This window comes from Lycorma delicatula, chromosome 12 (genome assembly GCF_047948215.1).
Source record: "Lycorma delicatula isolate Av1 chromosome 12, ASM4794821v1, whole genome shotgun sequence".
Lineage (NCBI taxonomy): Eukaryota > Metazoa > Arthropoda > Insecta > Hemiptera > Fulgoridae > Lycorma > Lycorma delicatula.
In genome coordinates, this window is record NC_134466.1 from 7,151,146 (window position 1) to 7,176,769 (window position 25,624).

Below are 25,624 nucleotides of genomic sequence, written 5' to 3' on the forward strand. Positions count from 1 at the left end.
TCACAACAGTTGTTGTAAGACAGTTGATCTTCTTTATATTCAGGCTTCTTTCTTCTATTGTTTTTACAGAAATTTCCCTTATATTAATTTGCCGATTCTTTTTTATAAGCGTAGACTTTCATTTACCAGTAATTTAATCATAATTTACTGTGTTATCACTACTGTACAGCTCCTGTTTAAATATATTTATCGCATAAAACTGACAGGAGGAGAAAAAGATTAGCTAACAGTATCAATGACAAATATAGACATGCAAGTTTTTGTCAAGTGAACAAGTACTTTGCTTTCTGAGCAAGTACATGAAAATTCCCCGCTTATATTTTAACTTGTAAGTATAATATAAACCGAATCTTAACTGCTTTAGATAAATTTGTCTTAACTTTCTATTAAATCCCTTCTAAATTCAACATATTTAATAATAATTATTATTTGTATTAATATATTTTTTTAATATCGGTTTAATTTTCTTCATCGAAAAAACTTAAATTGAGTACACGTGATAGTTAATATATATTTAGTTAATTAACTAAACAAACTTTATAGTAATTCCCTTTAATAGATTTTATTAATGTGAATTATAATATCAATTTATTTTGCTTAAAAATAAATATTTTGTTTTGAATAAAATAGAAATCACGTTTATCAAAATATGTGAATTTACTATTACCAAAATAACCATTTGATCACTAAATCAGATAAATTTGCAACCTTATTTTTACAATTGTTTTCTTAGTGTAATATTCAGTTTCTCACACTTTCAGTATAGTCTGGATCCACTGTTATTATTTAAATTAAAACTTAACAATAAAAGTCAATACTTTTTTCTTAAAAGTGCTATTCTTTTTATGCGCTTGTGTGTGGTACTAAAAGATCTATATTTATTTTTTTTATTTTACTCAGTTTTCATTTTTATATATAAAAGATATAGTAAAATATATTCTATAATTTAATGGGTGTAGTAATAACTTAAATTTTTGTTTTTCTAAAGAAATGAAATGTAATTATTGTTCTAGAGTTGTAAACAAAGCAAAAAAAAAAAAAAAACCAGAAATGTTACATTGTTTTTTTTTAAACATATAGTCGGTGTATGTCTCAGGTCGTAAACGTAGGATAGGATTTGGGGTTCGGGGAAAGACTTCGTTCACAGTTCATCGATCAGAAGAAGTGTTACCGGATGAGGTGCGGCATTTGGTCAAACAACCGTCCTCTATCTCCAGCGATGGAGAAGGTTCACAAGATGGTGACAGGTCCATATTCTTTCACTTGCACTGATTACCTTCACCTTTAATATACCTTTTATTATCCTATTAAATCTTACAATTTGCAGATAATTAATTTGTTTATTTATAATATTGATAAAATATTTACTTACTAAAATGGAGTTTATGAATCAGATTGTGAAAAAATATATATATTATATTGAGGGAGGCGTAGTAAATTCCAAGCCATTACAATCAGATGGTTTCAAACTATCTAGAATGCCTTCTGGAGTAAAAAAAAATTTGAAGTAAAAAGCTAATATTAGCCATTAAATTTATTGACCGTTAAATAAACAGGTTCCTTAATTTACACAAAATAAAACATCACTGGGTTTAATAACACGTTCATTTTGCTTGTTGAAATCTGATTAATTATGGTTGTTTATAATCGTTTTGTATTAAAACAAAAAAGAGGAATCTTTAAATAATTTCAGTATTAGGAAGATTTTGTTGCTGTAGGTCCATTGCAAGGATATATTATATTATTACCGTTAAAATTAACATTACAAATAATACATTTTTCCTATATCTCTGATTTTTGTGAATTATATGTAAAAGTTTGAACATTTTCAAGTAAGTTTTTAATGGTTAATTTACCAAATAACTTTTGGTAATTGTATACTTACTGTATACATTTTTAAGTGTACCTTTCATGAAAATTATTGATTTATTTACAGTAGCATGCAAATTAATTCGACCACAGATGTTATTTAAGAAAAAGTAGCTTTATTTAGAAAAAAAAATCATACCTGTACAATTTGTGAATATCTAGTAATTAATTTTTTTTTTTGTCTTCAGTCATTTGACTGATTTGATGAAGCTCTCTAAGATTCCCTATCTAGTGCCGGTCGTTTCATTTCAGTATACCACCTACATCTTACATCCCTAACAATTTGCTTTACATATTCTAAATGTTGCCTGCCTGCACAATTTTTCCCATCTGTCTGTCCCTCCAATATCAAAGCGACTATTCCAGGATGCCTTAATATGTTATTCAAAATATTTTTCCAAATTTTTGGCATTAGGCATAATGCCAAATCTTGTTGGAACTGTCTGTTGCCTTGTGGGAATTTGTTCTGAAGTTGTGTCACAAACCTTTCCTTCAGAATCTTGATTTATCCATGACTTTTCAACATACCATCTATTGGAAGTAATGAAAAAGGACCTTCAAATGTGAAAAAAACCCCAAAACATTTTTTCCTGGATATTTTTAACCGATTGTTGGATATGAGCCAGAGATGTATTTTCAACTGATGCTTTTCTAATGTATGGAATCCTTTTCCCTTGAACATAAAAATGTGATTCATCAGAAATCATAATATTTCTTTGGTCTTCTTTGGTCCACTTAGCATGTGTTTTGGCCCACAAGAAAATTTTGTTTGCATATTGCTACTGTTAAAAGTTGCTTTTTACCTGGGTGATAAGTTTTCTAGCTCATCAAATCGGCTGTAAAAAATTAGCATCTGACAGTTGTCAATGTGTAAATCTGTTCCACTCTCTGCTAATTCTCAATTTTTGATTTTCTCTGCAGATAATTTTCAATCAAGTTTACTTTTTCTCACTAATAAAATGATCCTGTGTTGGAGTAGGTTTTTTTTTGACCGCATTTACCTTTGCTTTGAGGTGAAAAGAACCAATTTCTTCAAATTATTTTAAAATAGCATTCACCATCCCTAGTCCAATACTACACCTATAAGTTATTTGTCATTGGGTCATACTGGTATGTTTAGAAAGAGAAACGATTTTCAGACACTTTTGTGGAGTTATGTTGATTATTATATATTTAAGACACACAGAACAAAAAATACAAAAATATGATTTTATAAAAAATTAAATAAACTTTTACAAAACACTAACATGAAAATTGCTAAGTAACCAAACTACAATAACCTCACATTAGACTCAACTTAAAGAACGAGTATGATCAAACAGTGCAACCACAACATAGAAATAAACAATTCCCTGTGTTTGGATTAATTTATTTGCATACTATTGTATTTTCTGGCCAAAGTATATCTTCAGTTATCAGCTGAGACCAAGTATAAAATGTTTCTTTATTAAAATGAATGAGAATTGTTACTAATTTCTGAGCCCATGTATCCCTTTAATTTGCTGTATTATATTGTATGCAATACTCCTCCATCAATGCATGTCTCTTACAGAAATCCTTCTTTGATGCATTATCTTTTAATTTCTACTCGTTATTCAGCAAGGTTTGACTTTTCACATGATTTTTATGCACTAAGATTTTTCATTAACGATAGCATTTTGCATCAGATATTATATGTAATCACCAGCTTAGAAAACTATACTTACGCTTTTGACCTTATACTATAATTTCATTTGTCATCCTTTTTTGAGCCAAATAATCTTATCAGTACTGAAAAGAAATTTTAAATCATGTGAAATCACATTTCAAGTTTGTTATCATAATCTACTTTAGGCATATGATTGTTTATGTACTTGAGATGTTGTGTATATATATAAATTAATTTCTGGACTGACTTCTATATAATAACACCTGTGAGATCTTGAGTAGGACAGTAAACTACATCCCCTATAACCTGATGGTAATGCAGCATCTGGAAAATTGTCAAGATGTAAAATAGTAAATATTGAATTGTAAGTACAAAAAAAGGCATGTTAACAGCCAATCCTAATGTATTCATTGAACTGGTTCTTGTACGTCACTGACCTTAAGAATGCTTGCTACAGTTCAGTAAATGGTGTTAACATTTTTAGATAATTCACGACCATTACACTCAATTGGCAGTTAAAAATAATTTATAAGTAGCAGTTTCTTGATTCCTGGTTTTATCATTGCAATAATTATAACTTGTATTTGGTATAACTGTTTTATAGTTCTTAAAATACTTCTATCGATCTTCTCAAACACATTATGGCCTAATTTTAACAGATTGAATATCCTTCCCCATTTACAATTTCTCTATGACGAGCAAATGCATATAGACCTCTCTAAATTTACCTCAAAGCAGCCTTGTTTAATATTTATCTTTTGACATGTTAATGGTCTTTCATTTATTAGACATTCGCCCCTTGAATCATTTATGATGTGGATGATGCCCGTGTAAAATACTGTCACAACTTATATTTTCCTATATAGATAGGAAAAGTTTTTTATTTGCTTTTTCTTATTTCTCAAATTTTTTTTATTCAGCATTTTTGGAATAATTAAAACATAAAACAAAATTTAACGCTTCGGTAAAGACAATCGATTAAATATTCTTATAATATAATAGTTTATAACACCTGAAACATCTCAGGGCATAGCATTTCTGAAAGAAATTGAAAAAATTGTGTTTAGCCACACATAGTAATATGTATTTGGCCGTAGTAATTGATACCTCTTAAAATTTATTTTTAAAAAATATAAAAGTTTTTTAAACAGAATAAGAAAATATTCATTTTTATTTTTATATAAAAAAATGTAATAATATAAAAAAAAAACTTATTTAATTTCTATATGTATAAATTAATTATATTAAATAAGAAAACTTAAGCATCATTTTATTTTATTTTCCATTTTTTATGTAATTTTCAGTTAATTTATGTATTTTAGTCTTAAAATGTATAATTTTATTATTTCATGCATAATTATTATGTTTCTCATCGGTAAAGTTAGACGTAAAAAATAATAATTTTTTCTGTTCTTAAATTTAAAAATTAATTTTGCACTTTAATTATATTTTGATTTTTGGTTAAATTTAGTTTGGTAATTTTGAGTAATATTTCATCATCTGAGGTTGTCTTTCACCAAATTCTTCTCTTTCTGAGTTTATCTTTAGAAATTGAAGAATTTTATAACTTTTGTCAGTTGTTTATCTTTTTAAGTTCCTACACCGACCAATGTTATCTTTTATCCAATTAAAACAAAATTTTTCTTGGATTATGAATTATTTTTTCAGATTATTTTCTCCAAGTTATACTTAGGGAAATTATAGGAATATTTCAATATAATTAATCAATCCATTACTTAAATCTTTTGTATATTTCTACTTTAATATTAAGTCGCATTTTAATAAATTCAAAATTTAAGATAAATTACACTTTATTAAAATATACCAAGATTTACTTAGTTATTTACTGTTCATAAAAGAGGAGATTCGACCTTATAAATCTTTTCCAACTATTCTTCAGTAAATTTAACTCATATAATAAAAAATAAAATGTTTTGTTTAATACAGTTTAAAAGAATATCATCAATTTTTACAAAATTAAAAAATTTTGAATTTTTATAAAGTATTAAATTTTGTTGATCCTGTGAGCGATACTGGGTGCATGTGAATTTGAAAATCTAAAAAAACTTTTAAAATCTGTTTATTATTCATGAAGTGTACAGTTCGTTATCAAGCCATCATAATAAATTATAAGATTTTCTATACGGTTGATATTATAAAATAAATATAAAATAGAGATAATTTAAATTATAAATATTTTATTTTTTATGTTTATTTAATAATACAGTTATTGGTAGCTAGTGTTGGACCTTCATTTATTCTCTGCTATTAGCAAAATTCTAGTAACCAGAAAATGTAAAATTATGTTGCGATAAGACATTTTTTATAAAAATCTTATTCATGATAAAATATGGCAAAAACCACCTGTTTTTGAATAAGGTGATTGTGATACACTTAAATTTTTGAAAATGCTGTTAGTATATTCATAAATTTAAAATCAATATCAGTTAAAAGATATGTCAATCAAAAGTTTTTCCCCTACTTTTGTATAAGGAATTTTTCAAAAAATTCACATATGATTTATCATTTTTCGCAATATTCTTAACTAGGTTTTATTAATTATTTTTCTTTAGTAAGAGTTATATACATTATTTCATGAAAAAATGAGTAGAAATATAAGAAATTATTTTTAATAATCTTGTTTTATTTTATAAATATCTGGATCCCCTTAACATTTAAATAAGATGTCTTAACCGATGAATATCTTTTATCTTTTACATAACTTCTCTTATTCTTTAATCTGTTTATTTAATCAACCTATACTGAGGGATTTTATGTTTTCAATTCCTAACTCCTCAACCATTTACACTTTTGCTTTCTGTTCTGCTGTCTTGAATATAATAAATAATAATTTTTCGTGGATAAATATAAGATCTCATTTTCATTATTGATGATAATGCTGTAGATAAAGACAATTTTTATTTAAAAAATAATAATTTAAAGCGTTTTTGTTTCTTTCTTTGTAAATTATTTAGCTTACAATTTATAAAACAACTAATGCATTAAGATTTAATTAAAGCGCATTTCAAACTGTATTAGAATTTTCATTTGTATATTTTTTTTTTATTAAATTAGTACAATTAAAGAGAATTTTTAGGTCTTACATGGCAAAAGGTCAATGACTCCTCCACGTTAACAGAACTGATGACATATCTGAAATGAAAAACATGTTTTACCAACGTCTTGCAACTTAACTCTGTCATAAATCTCAAGGCATCATTTTATGTTTTATGAAGGAATTGTTTGTTGGCTTTAAGTTTTTGAACTTTCATTTTTAAATAACATCAAAAAAAGTGTAAATGTTTAGTCGTCATTTATAATATTATTTTTATCAAGAGTTTATTTATTTAAATAAAAGTAATAAATAATTAAAAAATAAAATTACTTTTAAATACAAATATTCTGCAATATTGTAAGATATTCCTGCATCCTATTTATCCTTTTAATATCACCTTTTAGTATTTTCTGCTGAATGCAAAGTGAAGACAGATTAAAAAATCTAAGTAATTTTAAAGATTATAATGTGAAAAGATTAAATTTTGTTAGGAAATGGGTGTATTAAGTAAGTACCTTTAAAATGGTACTGTTGTTTGATTAATTCTTTAACTGTTTATTAAAAAACAGTTTTACTCTTTTTTTATACTTTTTTCTGTTAATTTATTTTTATATTATTTTGACTTTTGCATTACATTTCAGGTTCAGTTTGTTCATTATAAAAGAGTCTGACTGCAAATGTTTTACTGAAAGCATCTTTACGATTGATATTTAAGATAGTAAATCATAATTTTTTTGTGTTCATAAGCAAATAGTAAATGTTTTTTCTTATCATTTATATTTAAATGTATGGAATTAATTTTTTATGAGAGTAAATTCTTATTAACTCCTTAAGTAACCGCTTTGAAATTTTTCTTTTTTTTTTAAAACAAAATTGTTTCAAGATAAATTTGTATATTTTAATTACTTGCTTCAAAAAAATTAATTATTATATTTTTGTCCATCACTCTTTTGTTTTTCATTTTAAATCTTAAGGGTTTTAATTAAATAGCCAAGGTCCTCGCATACAATATTCTACACAGTGTTATCCATCTTTAAAAACAATTAACACAACCTTAGTACATAAATTTACTATTTACTATTTTTAAAGTTATTATTTTTAGTTGTAAGTTATCTTAAATTTACATGTAACTTACTTAAATAAGTATAAGATAAAAATTTATTCCTGATTATCCACTTCTCTTGTAATTGTACAAAATTCTATTATATCCACTTTTGCGACTTGCAGTTAATTATTTTTGTTATCTGTTTAAAATTGCTTGTCTAGCAGTAATGATGAATCAAAATCTAAAGTACAGGGTATACCATTTGAAATGGCATATTTTTATTTAACCGTACCTCCCAAAATAATACACATATTGATATAAAATAAAAATGAAAGTAAAACTTATTATCAAATTATAACAAAAGATCACATCGCTTCCACATGTGCTCCACGTCACACCAAAAATATCCAGCTGATAGGCAATTTCTTATTATTTTCATCTAATCATTTCTGGTGTGATGATTGAAATGGCATTTCAAACGCTTCATGCAGCTCCTGGGTGTTTTCAATTTTTGTTGCATACATCCTGTTTTTGACATAACCCCAGAAGGAGAAGTCCAGAGGGGTTATGTCTGGCAATCTGGGTGGCCAGGGGAATTAAGCCACCTCTTCCAGTCCATCTACCAGAAACATCTCGTCCATCCTTTTCCTTACCTCAAGGAGCTAGTGCAAGGGAGCCCCATCTTGGTGAAAGAGGTTATTAGGATGCCTATGCTCAATTTGCGAGAATGCAAACCGGTCAGACTTGTCAAGATTTTGGTAGGTAGATTAGAAGAGATTGTTCAATTGCCTGGCCACCCTGATCACCAGACCACCAGACATAACCCCTCTGGACTTCTTTTTTGGGGTTGTCAAAGACAGGATGTATATGACAAAAGTAGGAAATATGGATCTACATGAGAGCGTTCAGAATGCCATTTCAATCATCAGATCAGTAATGCTTCAAAAAAATAATGGCAAGAAATCACCTATCAACTGGATATCCTTCATGTGACTGGTGGGGCATATGTGGAAGTGATGTATGTACGTAATGTCAATTATTGCTATAACTTGATAAGACAGGCTTTAATTTAATCTTTGTTTAATGTGTAATATTTTGGGAGATATAGTCAAATAGAAATAGGGTATTTCAAACGGGACACCTTGTACTTATTTATTCTTCTGGTCCATGTATACTTTATTTTTCTGCCCGGTAAGTGTTAATTATTTATGAAGGTTATAAAACAGGGTGTAGATTAAGTTATACAATTAGGAAAAAATTAATTTCGCAGAGGTATGAAAAATGCATTATGATTTTTAGAAAACAGCAAGATAAAGGTGCTCTCTTGGATGTTATATTTATTTAATGACAATATCAAATTTTTTAAATCGGTCCAGAGACCAATTTTTTTATCTGTCTACTTGCTATTTTAATTGGCATTTCTTCTTGAATTAATATTTTTTACAAAATAGATAAATATGGAAATTTTATGATTGTATATTTCTAAAATTAATAATAGCTTTTTTTGCCTTCAGTCATTTGACTGGTTTGATGCAGCTCTCCAAGATTCCCTATCTAGTGCTAGTCGTTTCATTTCAGTATACCGCCTACATCCTACATCCCTAACAATTTGTTTTACATAATAATAGCTTAAAAACTAGTAATTATTTATTAGGTAAAACCGATTCAAACAGTCGAGTTTAAAGGAAAATGTTAATGTAATTCCTTCTTTAACGCATAAGGTATTTATATCAATCGTAATAAACTTTCATTTTAATTACTTTTGGTTTCGTTTTTTATTTTTCTTTAATAGTATATGTTTGTCCGATTTTTTTTAATTTTTATTTTAATTCCTATAGTTTGTTACATAGGCTTTTTTAATAATTGTGTTGTGTGCTTATGTGTGTATGAATCTGTATTAGTTGGTTATTAATGTGTAAGTAATTATTATGATTAATTATTCTATACTTTAAGCACCATCGCTATAAATTTGCTACTGTGTTTTCTTGCATTATAGTCAGTTCATAGTTGTATATTTTTCTCCTTTGTGTTTCTTATTATGGTTATTTTTAAATTATAAAATTTATATTGTATTTATTTATTCATTATTTATACAAATGTAACTTTTTCTTAATTAATATATTTTGAAAATCGAGATGTATGCTGTTTGAATTGAATATATTGCTTACCTTAGCAATTCTAGTGATCTTCAAGAGTATATGTAATGTAGTACATTTTCTGTACAGAACACTTTGTTATCTGTTTTCATAAACTTTGAATTTGTAATATTAATCTTTTTTTTTTTACAAGTTTTATTATGGAGAAATGAATTTTTACATAAATTAGCAATAATTACTTTCATGCTTTGTAATCAGCTACAGTATTTTACTACAGATGTTTATGACAGTGAAACCAGTCTTGAATAAGACAGTGAAATACATTTCCTTGTGACGCAATGGTCCTGCAAATTAGTTGAAATAATTTAAAATGCCAGTAGCCAAAAACATGTTTAATAAACAGGTTTCCAAAAATTATATTAACCAGATTAATGCAAACATGTGTTGATGTTCCAATATGACACTTAAATAACTATTATGTAAAGATGCTTTACATTCTCCAAGATTGTGTTGGCGTTATTTTAAGAATTATATTGAGAAAATTGAAAATTTGCCAGTTTTCTTAATCAGTTTGACTTAAACAAATCTTTTTTTGATCCCTTTCCACCACTTCCGTGATTACTTGCACTTTACATATATTAATGATGGCAATTTATTAAAAATAATATTTTTGATCTTATCTTTATTTATATATTTATTTTATGGCTATTCATTATTCATCCATTTTTGGTTTGTGGATACTCTTAACGATACTGTACAATGTTTTTCCTTTCATTCATGTTATGGTTTTTTTTTTAAAAGGAGTCTGAATCCTTAAAGTGCTGTGTATTTTAAGTATGCTGCAACTCAAGACATTTGTTTATGTGATTTTTATGACGATCATTTTTATAACTAAAATTAAGTAAATTTGTATAACAATTTATTCCTAATACAGCGTAGTTCTGTTCGAATTTGTCAGGCAGTGATTACAAGTAAAAGTATCTATACTTATAAACAGAGTATGACTTTTAAAGACAACAGTATTATACTTTCTGTTCAGCGCTATTTTACATGCTGTAGATCGTCCATAACAGATGATTTGTTCAAATATTCTTTCATTTTACCAGCTACAACATTATATTACAGAGGAAATTTTTGTACAAAATAAGGCACCATAATGAATGAGTACTTTTTCTTTTTCATTTAAGTGCTTCAAGTTAACGCACGGGTTTCTTGTGTTATATGGTAATGTTTCATTCTGCTCTCTAGATAATTGGTGTTTAAAACTCCATCATATTCTCATTTGTTGTTTAAATTAAACATCATTTTAGGGCAAACTTTTAAAATAACTTAGATTAGTGTGTGTGGCATTATGATAATATAATCAAATTAAACTTTTAAAAACTTTAAAAGTTGTTAGACTGATGTCTAAATATTATAGTATTTTTTGTCATTTTCTTTTAATATATTCTAGTAATAACTGTTTTTTAAATTATTACTCTTTTTAATTTAATATTGTTAATGGATTATAATTATTAAATCGATTATTCTATTTAATTAACAAGAATGGTAGAGTCATCCTGATTTCAATACTACTAAAAGAATTATGTTTACCGTAAATCCTTCTAAACAAAATAGAGATTGAATATATAACTCTTTGTATTATAATTTTATATATCATAATTATTAGTTTTTATAACTTCTAAATAAATGAAAATATTATTTTGAAGGATTATAGAAATTTGAACAATACATTCTTAAGTTGAACGGTAAAAAAATATTAAGTTATTTTTAAATAATGACCCGTCGGTAGGAACGGGTCATTATTTAATTTTTAAAAAGTACTAAATTCTTCAAAAAATATAAATATAATATTCAAAAATGTAATATTTTAGTTAAAAAAATATTTTTACCTCTGAAAATCAAATAAAATATCCATTTGAGGAATTCTTTTAAAAATTAATACTCACAAAATAAAAAAAAACTGTCTTGCATTACTTTCCTGGCAAAGCCAGGAAGTTATATTCAGATGTCATCTTACAAAATTTCATAAAAATCAGCTGATCCAGCTTAAAGATATCAAAAAAAATGAAAACCAATTTAACAAAGCAAAAAACCATGTCAACATCTTTACATACGTCTCTCCAGAATTTTTCCATGCTAAAATTTTGTTTTTTTGTTAGAGAAGGTCATGAAATGTCAAGATCTGAAAAAAACCCTGACATACAAAATTCGACCAGATTAGCATATGTTCTCTTATATAATATACTGTATAGTCAGAAAAATAAAGAATGATCCTTTTTCTTTTATGTTACAGCTTTGAAAAGAATTAATTACATTTATTTTTTGAAACACTGGGTCCTGAATTTTATTAAATTACTTTAATTTTATTAACAATTACTTATTAAATGTAGTATTACATTTATTTTTTATATTATCCAAAAACCTGCTGGTTTTGTATATTTTTAAAAATCAATTAAAAATTCTCCTACTACAAAAAAAAATAATTTAACGCTTTAAAAGAATCGCCATCTTTATTTATGCCAAAATTTATTTTCTTTACTCATATCTTGTTGAATATGATAAAAAACATTTACTTTTAATTTTCTTGTTGATTTTTTTTCTGTAACATGTTTTGTCTTGCAGCATTGAATTGCAACTTGTACAATCTTCTCCGATAATTTCCAGTGATTTTGTGATTTGTAGGTTCTAAGATTCCAGAAATATCTGGTAGAATTATTGGCGTTTATATTCTGAACAGAAAGAGTACCTGCCTTGATTACAGTTTTGTTTTAATTAGAGAACCGATTTTCATAAAAGTCTCATTAGGATTAAGTGCACTGTAATCTAATTTTATATTCTTGCACTATACAGTTTATTGTACGTAAAAAATTTTTGTTTTGAATATAGTAAGATTAACATAGTTTATATATAAAGCAAAAATGAAGAAAGGAAGCATTATAAATTTGGTAAAGAGAATATTTGAGAGGATTTGCTGACATACCAGCAGAATGTATGGAAGTTCAGAGTAAGAGATTATTAAAAAGGGAGAAATTGCAGTAATCTGATTGTCCGATATGCTTCAGAAGTAGATTACTTTTACCCTCACTATGCACCTTTTCAAGATCATCAAACCTAAATTGGCTGGTGTAATGTAACCTAATCTAAGTCAGCCGTATTTTTCTGCAATTTTTTAAAGGTTGGATTCTTGTCAACTTCCTTTGTTGTTTATTGTGATAGAAAATGCTTTCTGGTGTAACTGATTGACATATTACTACAGCAATAAAATCAGTACCCGTAACAACATATTCATATTTCTATATAGTTTAAAACACAATCTCAAAGACCTACGATTGAAATACTTGTCGATGAAAAGTACGAGAGATGGATCAAAAAGTAAGTTACACCCTTGCCGTGTTCTTGAACTGAAAGGGATATATTAATTGTCTTGTGGTGGCAGCACTGGTTGCGTTGTCTTCACGCTTCCCCAGCAGCGTATAGTTCTGTAAAATTACAATTGTTGTGAAATTCATCGCCAAATTGTTGAGGTATACGCTGAGAACGCAATTTTACGTCTGATGATCACAAAATGTTGCCAAAAGTTCAGAAACAGAAGAACAAATGTGGGTGACAAACTGCGTGCTGACTGTCCTTCAACTGCAAACACAACGATAGCACGGAACACATGAATGAAACGATCATGAGTAACTGGTGCATTAAAATTAGAGAGATTGCAAGTGAACTTACATCAGTTATGATAGTGTGCTTGCAATTATTCACGATCACCTTGATTACTGTAAGATGTGTGCACGATGGGTGCCATATCTGTTGACCACACCCACAAACATCAATCTGCTATCTGCATCTTGGATCTGCTATTTCTTTTCTTCAATGTTATTGCAGGACTGGTCCACAGTTTTTAAAACAAATCACCACAGGGAATGAGAGCTGGGTGCTTCATTACACTCCTGAGATTAAACAAGCATCACATAAATGGAGACATAAAAATTCGCCACAGCCAAAAAAAGTGAAAACATCCTCACATGTTCGAAAGGTTATGCTGACAGTCTTTTTCGAATCTGAGGAAGTTGTTTACAGTGAATTTATTTCCCGAGGAGCAACAATCGATGCCACATCTTACTGTGATACTTTAAAAAAGTGCATAAAGCCATTAAAAATCATGTTTTGTCAAGACCCGGAAGATTGAGCGATGGGGTCATTTTCTTCACGACAACGCTACTAATGTAGCCTAATGTGACAAAGGAGTTACTGCAAAAATTCAAGTGGTAAGTGTGATCTCATCCATATTACAGCTCTGACCTAGTATCCTGCGACTACCACCTGTTTGGTCCTCTCAAGCGAGACCTGGGAGGGGTGCATTTCGCTAATGATGATGAACTTAAGGAAGCAATCCTTAAATGGTTGAAGGAAATTGGTTGAAATTTTTATGAGAGTGGAATTTAAAAACTTGTCACAAGGTATGAAAAGTGTTTAGAAAAACTTGGTGATGTCGAAAAATAGATAAAAATACGTAGTTTTTGTTCAATAAAATAAAAAATTGTCTTAGAAATGTGTTTGTTTCATAGAGGGGCTGTAACTTACTTTCTGATCGACCTTAGCTTAGAGCAGATGTAAGTACTTTATCATTGCATGGCTCTACTCTTATAGACTATCCAAATAAAAATAAAATGGTAATGTTTCATAAATTTAAAATAGATGATAATTACTGTGCCGTGAGCTAGTTCATCTAAATATATTATCGGAAATTGGTGAAAACAACATATAAAGCTTCTTATTACATAGATATGACTTCCATACGTTGATGTTTTCAGCCACAATAAACATTATTAAAAGGTTAGAAAAAGTTAACAATGTTTAATAAATATCATTATATGTACACTGAAAAGGAACAACAATAACACATTGAAAGTACACAGCGAAGAAAACACAAATCACCTTCATCTTTTGTATATAAAATATATAAATACCAGTCACTATGTTATATGTTTAACATCTTATCGATGTTCAAATGTCAATTAATAAGTGATGAATATAAATTATAATATTCACTTACTTCAAGGTTTTTTAACATAGATGGACCAGAAAGAGAAGAAAATGCGAATCCTCATAACTATCAAAATATGGATTCATTTCCTGCAGTTACATAATTTCAGTATGTATTGAAGTCTGCATCTTACAGACCTACCATGTTACAAGTTATATATACAAGGGACAGTCATGTCAATGTGGGACTTTTGTTAGACTGTAGTGTAAGTGGAGATTCTTGTGCATTCTATTAGTTTTACACATAACATACTAGTATCACCTATTACCGCATAGCGCGCTGGTGTGAAACACATTAAACAACAGTCAGTCATAAAGAACATGGCGTCCAATGTAATGGATATGTGGAAGAGTGCGTTGTAATGATATTTCACAAAAACCCAGCGAGATTTATTTACGTCCTTGCACAGTATGGTGATGAGACTTGTAGTTACAGTAAAATATTTGATTAGTACAAATGTTTTAAAGAAGGCTGTACATCAGTGAGTGACGATCCCTGTCAAGGTGGTTTGGAGCCACCAAAGTTATTACCTCAGTTTTTTGGGATAAAAATGGCATCATTCATATCGATTTTCTACCCCGTGGAGTAAATATTAATAGCGAGTACTACTTCAAAGTTCTTCAAGTTGTGAACAATGCTGTCAAGAAAAAACGGCCTGGTGTGATCAATAAAAGTGTTTTATATCTGCAGGACAATGCAAGAGTACATATGGCCCACCGCAAGTTATCCACACTACAAGATCTTGGCAGAGAGTTATTGCCACCCCCCCTGTACAGTCCAAACCTTGCTCCCAGTGATTTTCACCTGTTCGACCCCTTGAAATTGTTCCTGGGAGGCCAGCATTTCAACAGCAACGATGAGGTGAAGCAGTCAGTCCAATTTTGGTTTCAATGTAACAACAAATCTTTCTACATTGCAGGTATCCAGGTACTAGTGAAACACAGGAATAAATTTATAAATGTAGCAGAGGATTACATCGAGAGTTGAAATTAAATTACCTTTAATCGTCTTTAGAATTTTTCCCACAAACTTTGTTCTAGTCACCAAAAAGGATGTATCTCTACAGAAATATTGTTTCGTAGCCCAAGATAGAAGCAGCATAAATGGTACATATTACATAAAATAGCAACATTCATTCACGAAGTGGAAGGACTTGTTTCAATTAGAAAACTCTGGATGATATTAGCAACTTATGTCTGAGATATACAAGGCCCTATTACTGTTAATCAAATATCTTTGAAAACTTCCATTCTCAGTTTCTAAAAACTTCTGATTTTAATTTCAATTGTGCATATTATATAATCTCACCTGAACTTACTTTGACGCTATGTTGTACAAAATGCGAGTCCGGTTGAAGCTATTTACTGACTAATATATATATATATATATATATATATATATATATATATATATATATATAGTTAGTGTGACTTTTGTAAACTTAGTTGGTTGATGTGCAATAGTTCATTTTGCTTGTCTGTGTTAAAATTGATGAATGGGTTAGTAGGAGTTTATAGAATAGGGAGGGAAGTGAACATTTGTGTTATAAGACAATGTTCAATCACATGTTGCAGCAGTATAGTCTCCTTACTGTCATCTAATACTCCTTCCAGTTAGCAAAAAAATTTCGCTTGAAAAACTTTTTTTAAATTTTTATCAAATAAGGGAGTATTTCAACTTCTAAGAAGAAACACATTATGATTAACATACCCTAGGACAAAGACCATTAAGACCTGTGCGGATGTATTTCGATGTCTCCCTCATTGATTGTCAAATAGATCTATGAATGAGACAAACAGAAAATCATAGACAGAGTAATTGTACATCCTAATGATTTAAAAACTAGTTTCCTTTGTATAGAATAAATTTAAAGAATTAACACTCGATTATAAATAAAATGCTACGAATAAATTATAAATGATCCACCATTTGTATTATGTTTAAATTTAATCAAAATTATTCATTTTTCCTCACATAATTCTAACACCTGAATTTTTAAACAGTATTTTTTTTAAATATTCAAATATAAAATATTTTTCAGTCAAATAAATATAATTTTCTCACTGGAAAAATGTTGGTCAGAAAAGTGTGTGAATTACATGAGTAATTACCAAAATTAAATTATAAAATTCTATACTGTTGGGAGGGGTGTGCTGTGTATTAAAACAGACAAAAGTTATTATACCCATGAAATATATGTAAAGATATTGCTATTAAAAAGTAAACAAGCTCATATAATTTTCTCAAACTGTAAAATTTTATAAGTTATTAAGAAACATACAGCAGATACAACGAAGTTTTCATTAACTCTAACCTGAAATAAATTAAGAATTGTTACATGTAAAAAAAATAAATAAGTTCAGTATGAAAACTGAAATTATCTACATTATTGCATTGTGATGTTTATAAATTGATTTTTATATTATATAATGGTAAATGGTGATTTGTAAGTTTAATGTGATTTATTTTTATATGACAAAACACTAACCATGAATTAATCAATGTCTGTGTTTTTATATCTATAATTTTCTAAGCGTACTTTTTGAAGCATAAAAAATGAATGTAAAATTATGGTATTTTCCTGCATGTATAACAGCATGTTAAAATATGTAACGATAATTATAAATTCATATAACAGAAATATTTTAAACAAAAATCTTAAAGTTTGTATCTATAAGTTTTCTATTTGTGCACTGTGTGTCACGAAAACATATTCTGCTCAACATTGGCACAGCATTTCTAATGTACTATTTTAAATCATCTGCATCGTCAGGAAGGGACAAACTTTGCCTTTGATAAAACCCCGTAGAAAGTAGACATGCTGGCTTTCTTATTGGCCATTGTATTTATGCCATGTTTTCACAAATTCCATAGCCAATCCAACATCCAGGAAGGTGTTCATCTAGATAATTTTGAACATCAAGGCATCAGTGAATAATCTTGTATGACGATAAAGTTCTCAATGTTTTCCTCGAGTTGAGGCATTAGCCATTCAGTTAACATGTGGAGATAAATCCCTCAAGTTACTGTATGTTTATGAAAAAAAAATGGTCCATACATCATTTTTTAGGAAATAGCATAGTATTCACGTTAGGCATAATCGTGTATATCTTGCACAGTTTTTCTAGGGTTTACTTTTACCTATGTTTGCATATGTCTGACTTTTCCACAATTGTGAAGTATATTTACTCATTGTCAAACATAAGATGATGAAAGGAACAATTTTCTTCGTCAATATGTACCTGCATGTTCACATAGAAATTTTTATGTAAGACTTCTATCATCATTACTTAAACTTTGTACAAACTGTAATTTATAAGTCATCATTTTTAACCATTTCTACAAAATTTTGCACATGGTCAGTTGCAGAAATTTCTATTCCAAACTTGCTGATCTAGATGATTTATTTGGACTACATTGATATATTATGTGATCATAAATCAACTTTTTCTTCTGTCAGGGAAGCTTTTCAGAATTTTTCTTTTTACACAGGCAATTGTGTTTTCTAATTGCTTTTTTCATTTGTATATCCACTGCCTTGTTAATGGTTATTTACCGTAAATTCTTCTGAAACATGCTGCACGATACTAACAGTTTATAAGGTAATAATTTCAAACATACCAAAAGCTTTCTGCCGAGGTGTAGTGGTCATCTTACCAGACTGGTTACTAACACAATAATCAGTGTTAATATTAACAACAGCAGTTGTACCAGCTTAAAAACATTCCCTGTAAAACTCTATTAGTCACCGTCTTTACATATAAAGTTTTTTTATAAACCATCAAACATATCTATTTCATTTGTAATATAATTCCACTAATTATTAATTATTATCAGAGATAGCAGTAATTATAATGCACTCAGTGTGTAATAAAATAGACTATTTGTTATTTTTTTTAATTTGCAATGAGAAATTTATTTTAATATGATTACTAAAAAGTAAAATATAAGTGGTTCAAACAGGAAAAGCCTACTCTAGGCGTTAAAGATAACCTTGGATCTTTGTTGCATCCAAAAATAATAAACTTTATTGTCCATTTATTAATACTAAGAAATGTTAAAAGTAGTAGATTACTCTCATAATGATTTTCCAAATTTTTGTTAAGATATTTCATTTGATTTTAAAATAGTGAATCGATTTTGAATTCTTCAAATCGCTTCAATATTATCACATTTTGATAAATGCATTTTTTTGGGATTGGATAAGACAGTAAACTTTATTACTTACAACCTGATAAACTGAGCAGCAGAGGAGGTGGGATCAATCATCAACGGGGCATTGGACCCGCATAACCACATAATCAAACAGGTTGCACCATGGATTGACCGCAAATTTGGCCGACTCCATTTCTGGCTAATCCAGTTCTTAACTGGGCTCGGGGTCATCCGGTCATATCATTTTGGGAGGAGAAGAGCTCTCATCTCCGAGTGCCTATATTGCAGAGACTATGACTCCCTTGAACATGTGAACGTGTTGTGTTCAAGTCATGTGGGCTTGACGAGAGGACAACTGGGCTTTCCAGGATGGGTGTCAATGATGAGACACAATGACTTCATTGCCCTCGAGCTGTTAAGACCGAGACCTGGCTGGGGCTCCATCGAGGGACCCAGTTAGAGGCAGGTAACTGTTGCGACCAAGACCCAGGTGGTTAGGTTAGGTTGGTGATGATACCTCCCGGAGCTAAGTTATGCTTACTTGCAGGTTCGGCTCCAGGAGGGGTATATATGAAACCAAAGAAAAAAAAAACCTGATAACACACTTAAACATTGTAAGTTATACAGAAACTATGTATGTATGTATATATTCTTTCAGCCTCCGCAAAGCACAGAATTAGAGAAACAATCTTACCTTTAATTTTTTTACTTCATCAAAACGGTTTTGGCGTAAGCCCATCCTCAATGATATCTTTTATAAATTGTTTGTTTAAAATAAAAATAAATTTAAAAAAAGAATAAAAACATTTAAAATAAATTTAGTACAAATATTTGTTTTGTCAATAATGAAAAATTATTACAATAACTATTAATTTATCATATCTTATCTTTGTATACCAACTTAAATAATTCTAATAAGATTCTTCCCAACAAATTCTGTTTGCAGATTTATAAGGCTGAATTCACATTTATAATTTTTCTAAAATTTTTAGTTTTTATTATTTTCATCTTCAGTGTTTACTTTTTTGACTATTTCCAAATTATCTTCTAGTTATATTATGATTATTATTTATCAAATGGTCAGTAACATTTGAGAAACCCACCTTTCTTTTTATTTTATAAATGATCTAAAATGTTCATTAAATCTATCTTTAAATGATCTATTTGTTTTACCAATATATATCTTTTCGTAATTGTTGTTGCATTTAATTTATAAATACTGGAAGAATCATATTTATATTTTCTTTTTCATTATTATGAAATTTTAAATGTTTTATTATATGATTATAAGGTTTATATTTTTTATCATTATACACATCAATTAAGTTTTCTATAATTTTATTTATATAAGAGTATATTACGTAAACATTTTCACTATTTTTATTGTCATTTATGAGTAATAATGTAGTATTATTGAAAAATTCTCAATTTATTTTTCATATATATTATCAGTCAATGACGTATGATACCAATTTTTTATAGCTATGATGTGATTCAGCAATAATTAACAAGCTATCATTCATTTGTTATTAGAAATCATTCTCTGATTTGACAGATAATATTTTTTCCAATAAATGATATTTTTCTTTAAAGTAATATTGTTTTATCTTCTGTTACCATGATGTCTTAGTGTACATAAATCATTGTTTCTCAATATATTCCTGCCATAATCTAAATAAAATTAAAAATTTATGCACAGTTTATGTATATTTGTGCACCACCTAGATTGAATTTATTCGTCATCACTGTTATTCCCCTTACTGTTTCATATAATAACAAAACAATAATAATATATATCAAAACACAGAATTTTCACATTTTTCATCATAATCAATTCTAAATTTGTATGTTTATGATATATTTAGTAAATTGTTAATAGTAATTGTAAATTATCTAAAAAATCTCAAAAAATTAGGATTAAAATTATGAACATCAATTTTTTTTAAAAATGTAGAGATTCAGTATTTTTGCACATGTATTTATGAATGGCTCCGCAGCTCGTAATAGCCAACATGGAAAGGTTAATGTAAATTTTGATATGGCTTATGTGCATTTGTTAATAACGTATACTTTTAAGCGGCAAAAGAACTGGCTAATACATTATAAATATCGTTCAAGTACATCACTTTCGTACTTATTAGGTATTTCATACCGGCTGATTTTAGCATTTCATATGTACTTATATAATTTATGTGACAGTCACAGTATATATGCATTCATTCCTGATTTTTAAACCGATTTGTAAATATATATTAAAATTGAAATCAGTGCCTATGTAGATCAGTTACAAGTACTGTACCGTATGAATTATCAGAATGTACAAAAGCCTAAGATGTTGTATATTAACGTTTGAAAAATTTTCCAATATTGTTTTCTCTTTGCGTTGTTATAAACCGATTGAATTTGTATCTTCTTGTTAATTACTTAAAAATAAAATTTTTAATTTATAAATTTATTATAATTTAATATGATATAATGCAAGTTTATTGTAGTTAACCGTTATAAAATCAATCTGTCAATAGTTTCCTCATACGATAATCACACTCATTACTGCACATTTATTCTGCATGAGAATTTGTTTTTTGTTGTTACTGTACATTGTTACATGTATGACAATTGCATTTTGTTACAGCAGAAATTTTTGATAATACTTGATATTATTCAATTCATTAATGAATTTTTTCATTATCTTTTTAATTTTTTTTTGTCAAAACTTTTACATTTATGTTTATTTGAATGACTGTAAAAGTTTAGTCGGTTTTTAAAATTTTTTTTAGATTATTATAAACAAATTCCACTGAGGTCTGATTAAACCTAATGATTTCTTTGTACGTAAAATTCTCATCCTGTAGTATATAAAGATTTGAAGGAAACTTAAAATGCCATGATCTGTGTTACATGAACTAGTACCTGTAGTCATTAAAGCTGTGGAGAAATTTTAACTACGAGTACACTTTTCAGCTTCTGCTACCGATTAATAATCGTGTATTTTTTTCAGAAGTTATCGCATATATTTGGAACCTATAAGTATTATTGTGATCACATTTAAAACAAATATGAGTTCAGTTCTATACAAATCTTCACAAGTTATATTGAAATATTTTTTTCTTGAGTAGTTTTAAACTATAATTACACATTATTATTATAGTTTGATATTTATCCATGAATTTAATAAATTATTAATGTAATTAATACATAACATTAATGTAATCTGAGCAGATTCATAGCGGAGCGGTTGAACCTTAGTCATTCATCATCCATTATCCCAGTCAGGCATGGCATTTTTTAAATGCTACAGTTTCCATTTTATATTCCCACAGTGCAAGTTTCAAGCTTTATGTTAGGAAATATCTTTAAAAAAATTTATGTCTATAATCAGAACTTGTTCCAAACAAAAAATTTAGTTAGTCATTAAATTAATGTATTTATAAATATCGGTTAAAAGTCTTAATAACTGTTGAATATTTGATCGCCATTACTTAATAATAAGTTGATGATCTGTAATTTATTTAAATGATATAAGTAATATATGTATAATAATTATATAATTACTAATATATAATAATTATATGAGTAATATATGATATATACTGAATTGATATCAATTGTTTTTACCTTAATCTTGCATGAAAATAAACATGAACATCAAAATTAACTTCAGTTGAGACGTTAATTTGGCTCTTCACACATTCTTCAGTGAATTAGATAATTTCATTACGTTATTATAAATCTGTTTTACGTTTTTTGACAATTTCATTGATGAGTGGGGAGGGATAATAAACCTAAATGTTTTGCTTCTTTTCATGAGTTTTAATTTTTCTTGATATTTTCAAATTGGATTAACTGATATTTTATTAAATTTTGCATAATAATTTCTGAATGTGGGTCATTGATGCCATTTAAGTTTGGTTTCAGTCGGTTAAGGGATCTTGGAGGTACGGTCATTATGCATCCAATATTTAAAATTTGACTTAAAAGAGCTGAATAATTATTTTACATAATTCTTTATTTATATACTGACAAACTTTTATGTTCTACTTAATTTTCCTCTTAATTAATAGTCTGTAGACCCAGAGCTTTCAGAAAGTTAAGCAATTCTTTGCCGGCTTTTTTCTGGCTGTTTGCCTTTTTATAATTGCAAAAAATTCAACTGATGTTTACCATTTGTTACAAATTTTTCTTGTGTACTTTTAAATTTTAATATTTAGCTTTTTTAAATAACCGTAGAGTTGATGATCTGAAAAACCACAAATAAAAATGTCCATAGCAGTCGAAGGTGTTACTACTTATCCATTATTGATTAATTTTTGGGTTAATCACAATGCAATTAATCACAATTTTATTTATTCTGCTTGTACCGTTGTTGTAGATAATGGACAGCTGGCAGATAATGAATACCTGTATGTTGATTTAACTGTTGTTTTGAACAATTCTTTTTGGATAATTTAAGAAAGGCAATAACTGCTTTACGTGTGTAATTTTATATAGTTAGGAATACAATACATAATTTAAACGAGTAACATTTTTATAAAAAATTTAATAATTTCTAGAAATAGAATTTTTGCAGAATGTTGTAATAAAATTATTTATTTTTTTATATAAAGTTATATTCTCAAATTATTTATGATTTATTTATCTCTTCTTACATTAGTTCTGATTGATTTATCTTTTTTAATCATGGCAGTTGAAAATAAAAATTATTTTTAACTATACACTTTTGAAACCATTTTTATTTATTAAATTTAGTTTGTCATTTCAACAGTTTATAATTTTACACATGAGAGCCGCTTGTAGAGATACCCCTTGCTATATAATATAGATTTTCAGTGATTGATGATGAACATACAAGTATATCGGAGTTGTTTCTTTTTCATTGCAATTTTGTTTTTTTATGTTAAACATGTTTGTGCCATTGATATCACGACTGAAAAATACTTACAGATCTGTTGTAAAGATGTCATTTTTTAAAATGACTCGGTTACTGATAAGTATCATTAGTTTTTTTTTTTTATTAATTCGGTTTAAATAATTTTATCAGTTTTTGGCTTTCAATCTAAATGATGAGCCCTTTGTGGGCTGATTTAAGATATAGCTTATTGAAGCATTTAAACATTCATTTGGTCCTAACCAAAAAAGTAATTTTTTATTTTTTTTACATTAATATAATTTTTAATAATACACTTTTTGAACAGTTTATTAAAATTTTTAAGTTTATCACATTTTCATACTTACAGATCGTATAACTAAGACTGTGAGACACCCCAATTAGAAACGGTTTTCTCTGACTTGTCTCCATTTTTTCTATCTCCTTTCCTTATACAGTGTGGGACAAGAAAACAGGAAATTTAGAAGTAACTCTCACAAAAGTAAAAAAAAAATGAATTTACAACTTTTATTGTTGAAAACAAAAAGTGAATTACATGCCATTAAGTGTGCCGACTCAAAAAAATTTAATTTCTAAAAACAGTGTCAATAAGATGATGGACATTCGAACGTATACATTCCTGGAAGTGAACGCTGAGATTTTGATTGGCACTTTCAAACACTTCTATGGGAATTGTAGTGATTTCTTCTCGAATTCTTATTTTCAACTCGGTGATTGTCGTCAGGCGAGTGTTGTGCGCTTTACTTTTGAGGTGGCACCCCAAGAAAAAATCGTACACCGACAAATCTGGTGATCTTGGGGACCATGAATGTCGCCAAACTGTGAAATTACGTGGTTACCAAAGAGCTGTCGAACGGCTGCCATTGGCACTGTGACAGTATGAGCCATGGCTCAATCTTGCTGAAATCAACAATTATGAAGATCAGGAAATTTTAAAGCTGTTCTGCCACAAAAGTTTCGACCACATAAACACATCATTCAGACTTTGTCGTTTCATTCCCCCTTGCATCCACAAAGAAGTAAAGCCCAAATCACACCTCGTGTCGATACAGCACACCAAACTGTAACCTTTTGGCTATGTAATGATCATTGTTGCAATTGACGAGGATTTTTAGCCGCCCAATATCTGCAGTTCTGCTTGTTTACATACCCGATGATGTGGAAATTGAGCCTCACCTGACGTGAAAAGGTTGTCAACAAAATCAGTGTCGTCATTAATCCTTTTAATCATTTTGCCATAGAATTGTCGCTCCACATAGTCTGATGGTTTCAGTTCCTGTACAACTTGAATTTTGTGAGGGTGAAACTTCAAATCACTGTGGAGTATTCAGTAGATGGTTGTTCGGTTTAGGTTCAATGCTGCTGCATATTTCCTTGTCGATTGTCATGGGCTCCTTCCAACTGAGGCCTGAATTGCTTCAATGTTTTCTGGGGTTCTTCGACCTCCTGTAGTTTCTTTTTTAGAGCTGAACTCATCTCCTCGAAATTCTCAACCTGTGTCTTGATGGCATGGCAAGATGGAGCACGACCATGACGTCGTAAATTGTAATGGCGTCGGAATTCCCGTTGAGCAGCAGTCACACTGTCACCATTCTTGTATAATGCCTTCACGACAAATTCACATTGTGTACCGATCTACTGGTTCATGATTTCTAAACAACCGGTAGGTGTGTACAGAAGGAAGTTGTGCACTCCCACCTTTCTACCAGCTCCTCAGGGCTGCCGCTACCACTTTCAAAATTTCCCATTTCCCTGTGCCACCTGTATTTGTTTCTTGTTACATAAATGACCTGATTTGGTTGGCCACCAACCCGGTTCCACTTTCTG

General features: G+C 28.7%; 1 protein-coding gene across 6 annotated transcripts in view; it reads left to right on the forward strand.

Moving 5' to 3' along the window:
* Positions 1–25,624, forward strand: part of Rim (Rab3 interacting molecule) — a 300,437-nt gene that overhangs the window by 235,687 nt on the left and 39,126 nt on the right. The window contains exon 19 of one of the 6 annotated variants that reach the window (XM_075380711.1): positions 1,097–1,247. The exons of the other annotated variants lie outside the window; for them this stretch is intronic. Coding sequence (XP_075236826.1) covers positions 1,097–1,247 — 151 coding nt within the window. The remainder of the gene's footprint in view (positions 1–1,096; positions 1,248–25,624) is intronic. 6 annotated transcript variants of the gene reach the window in all.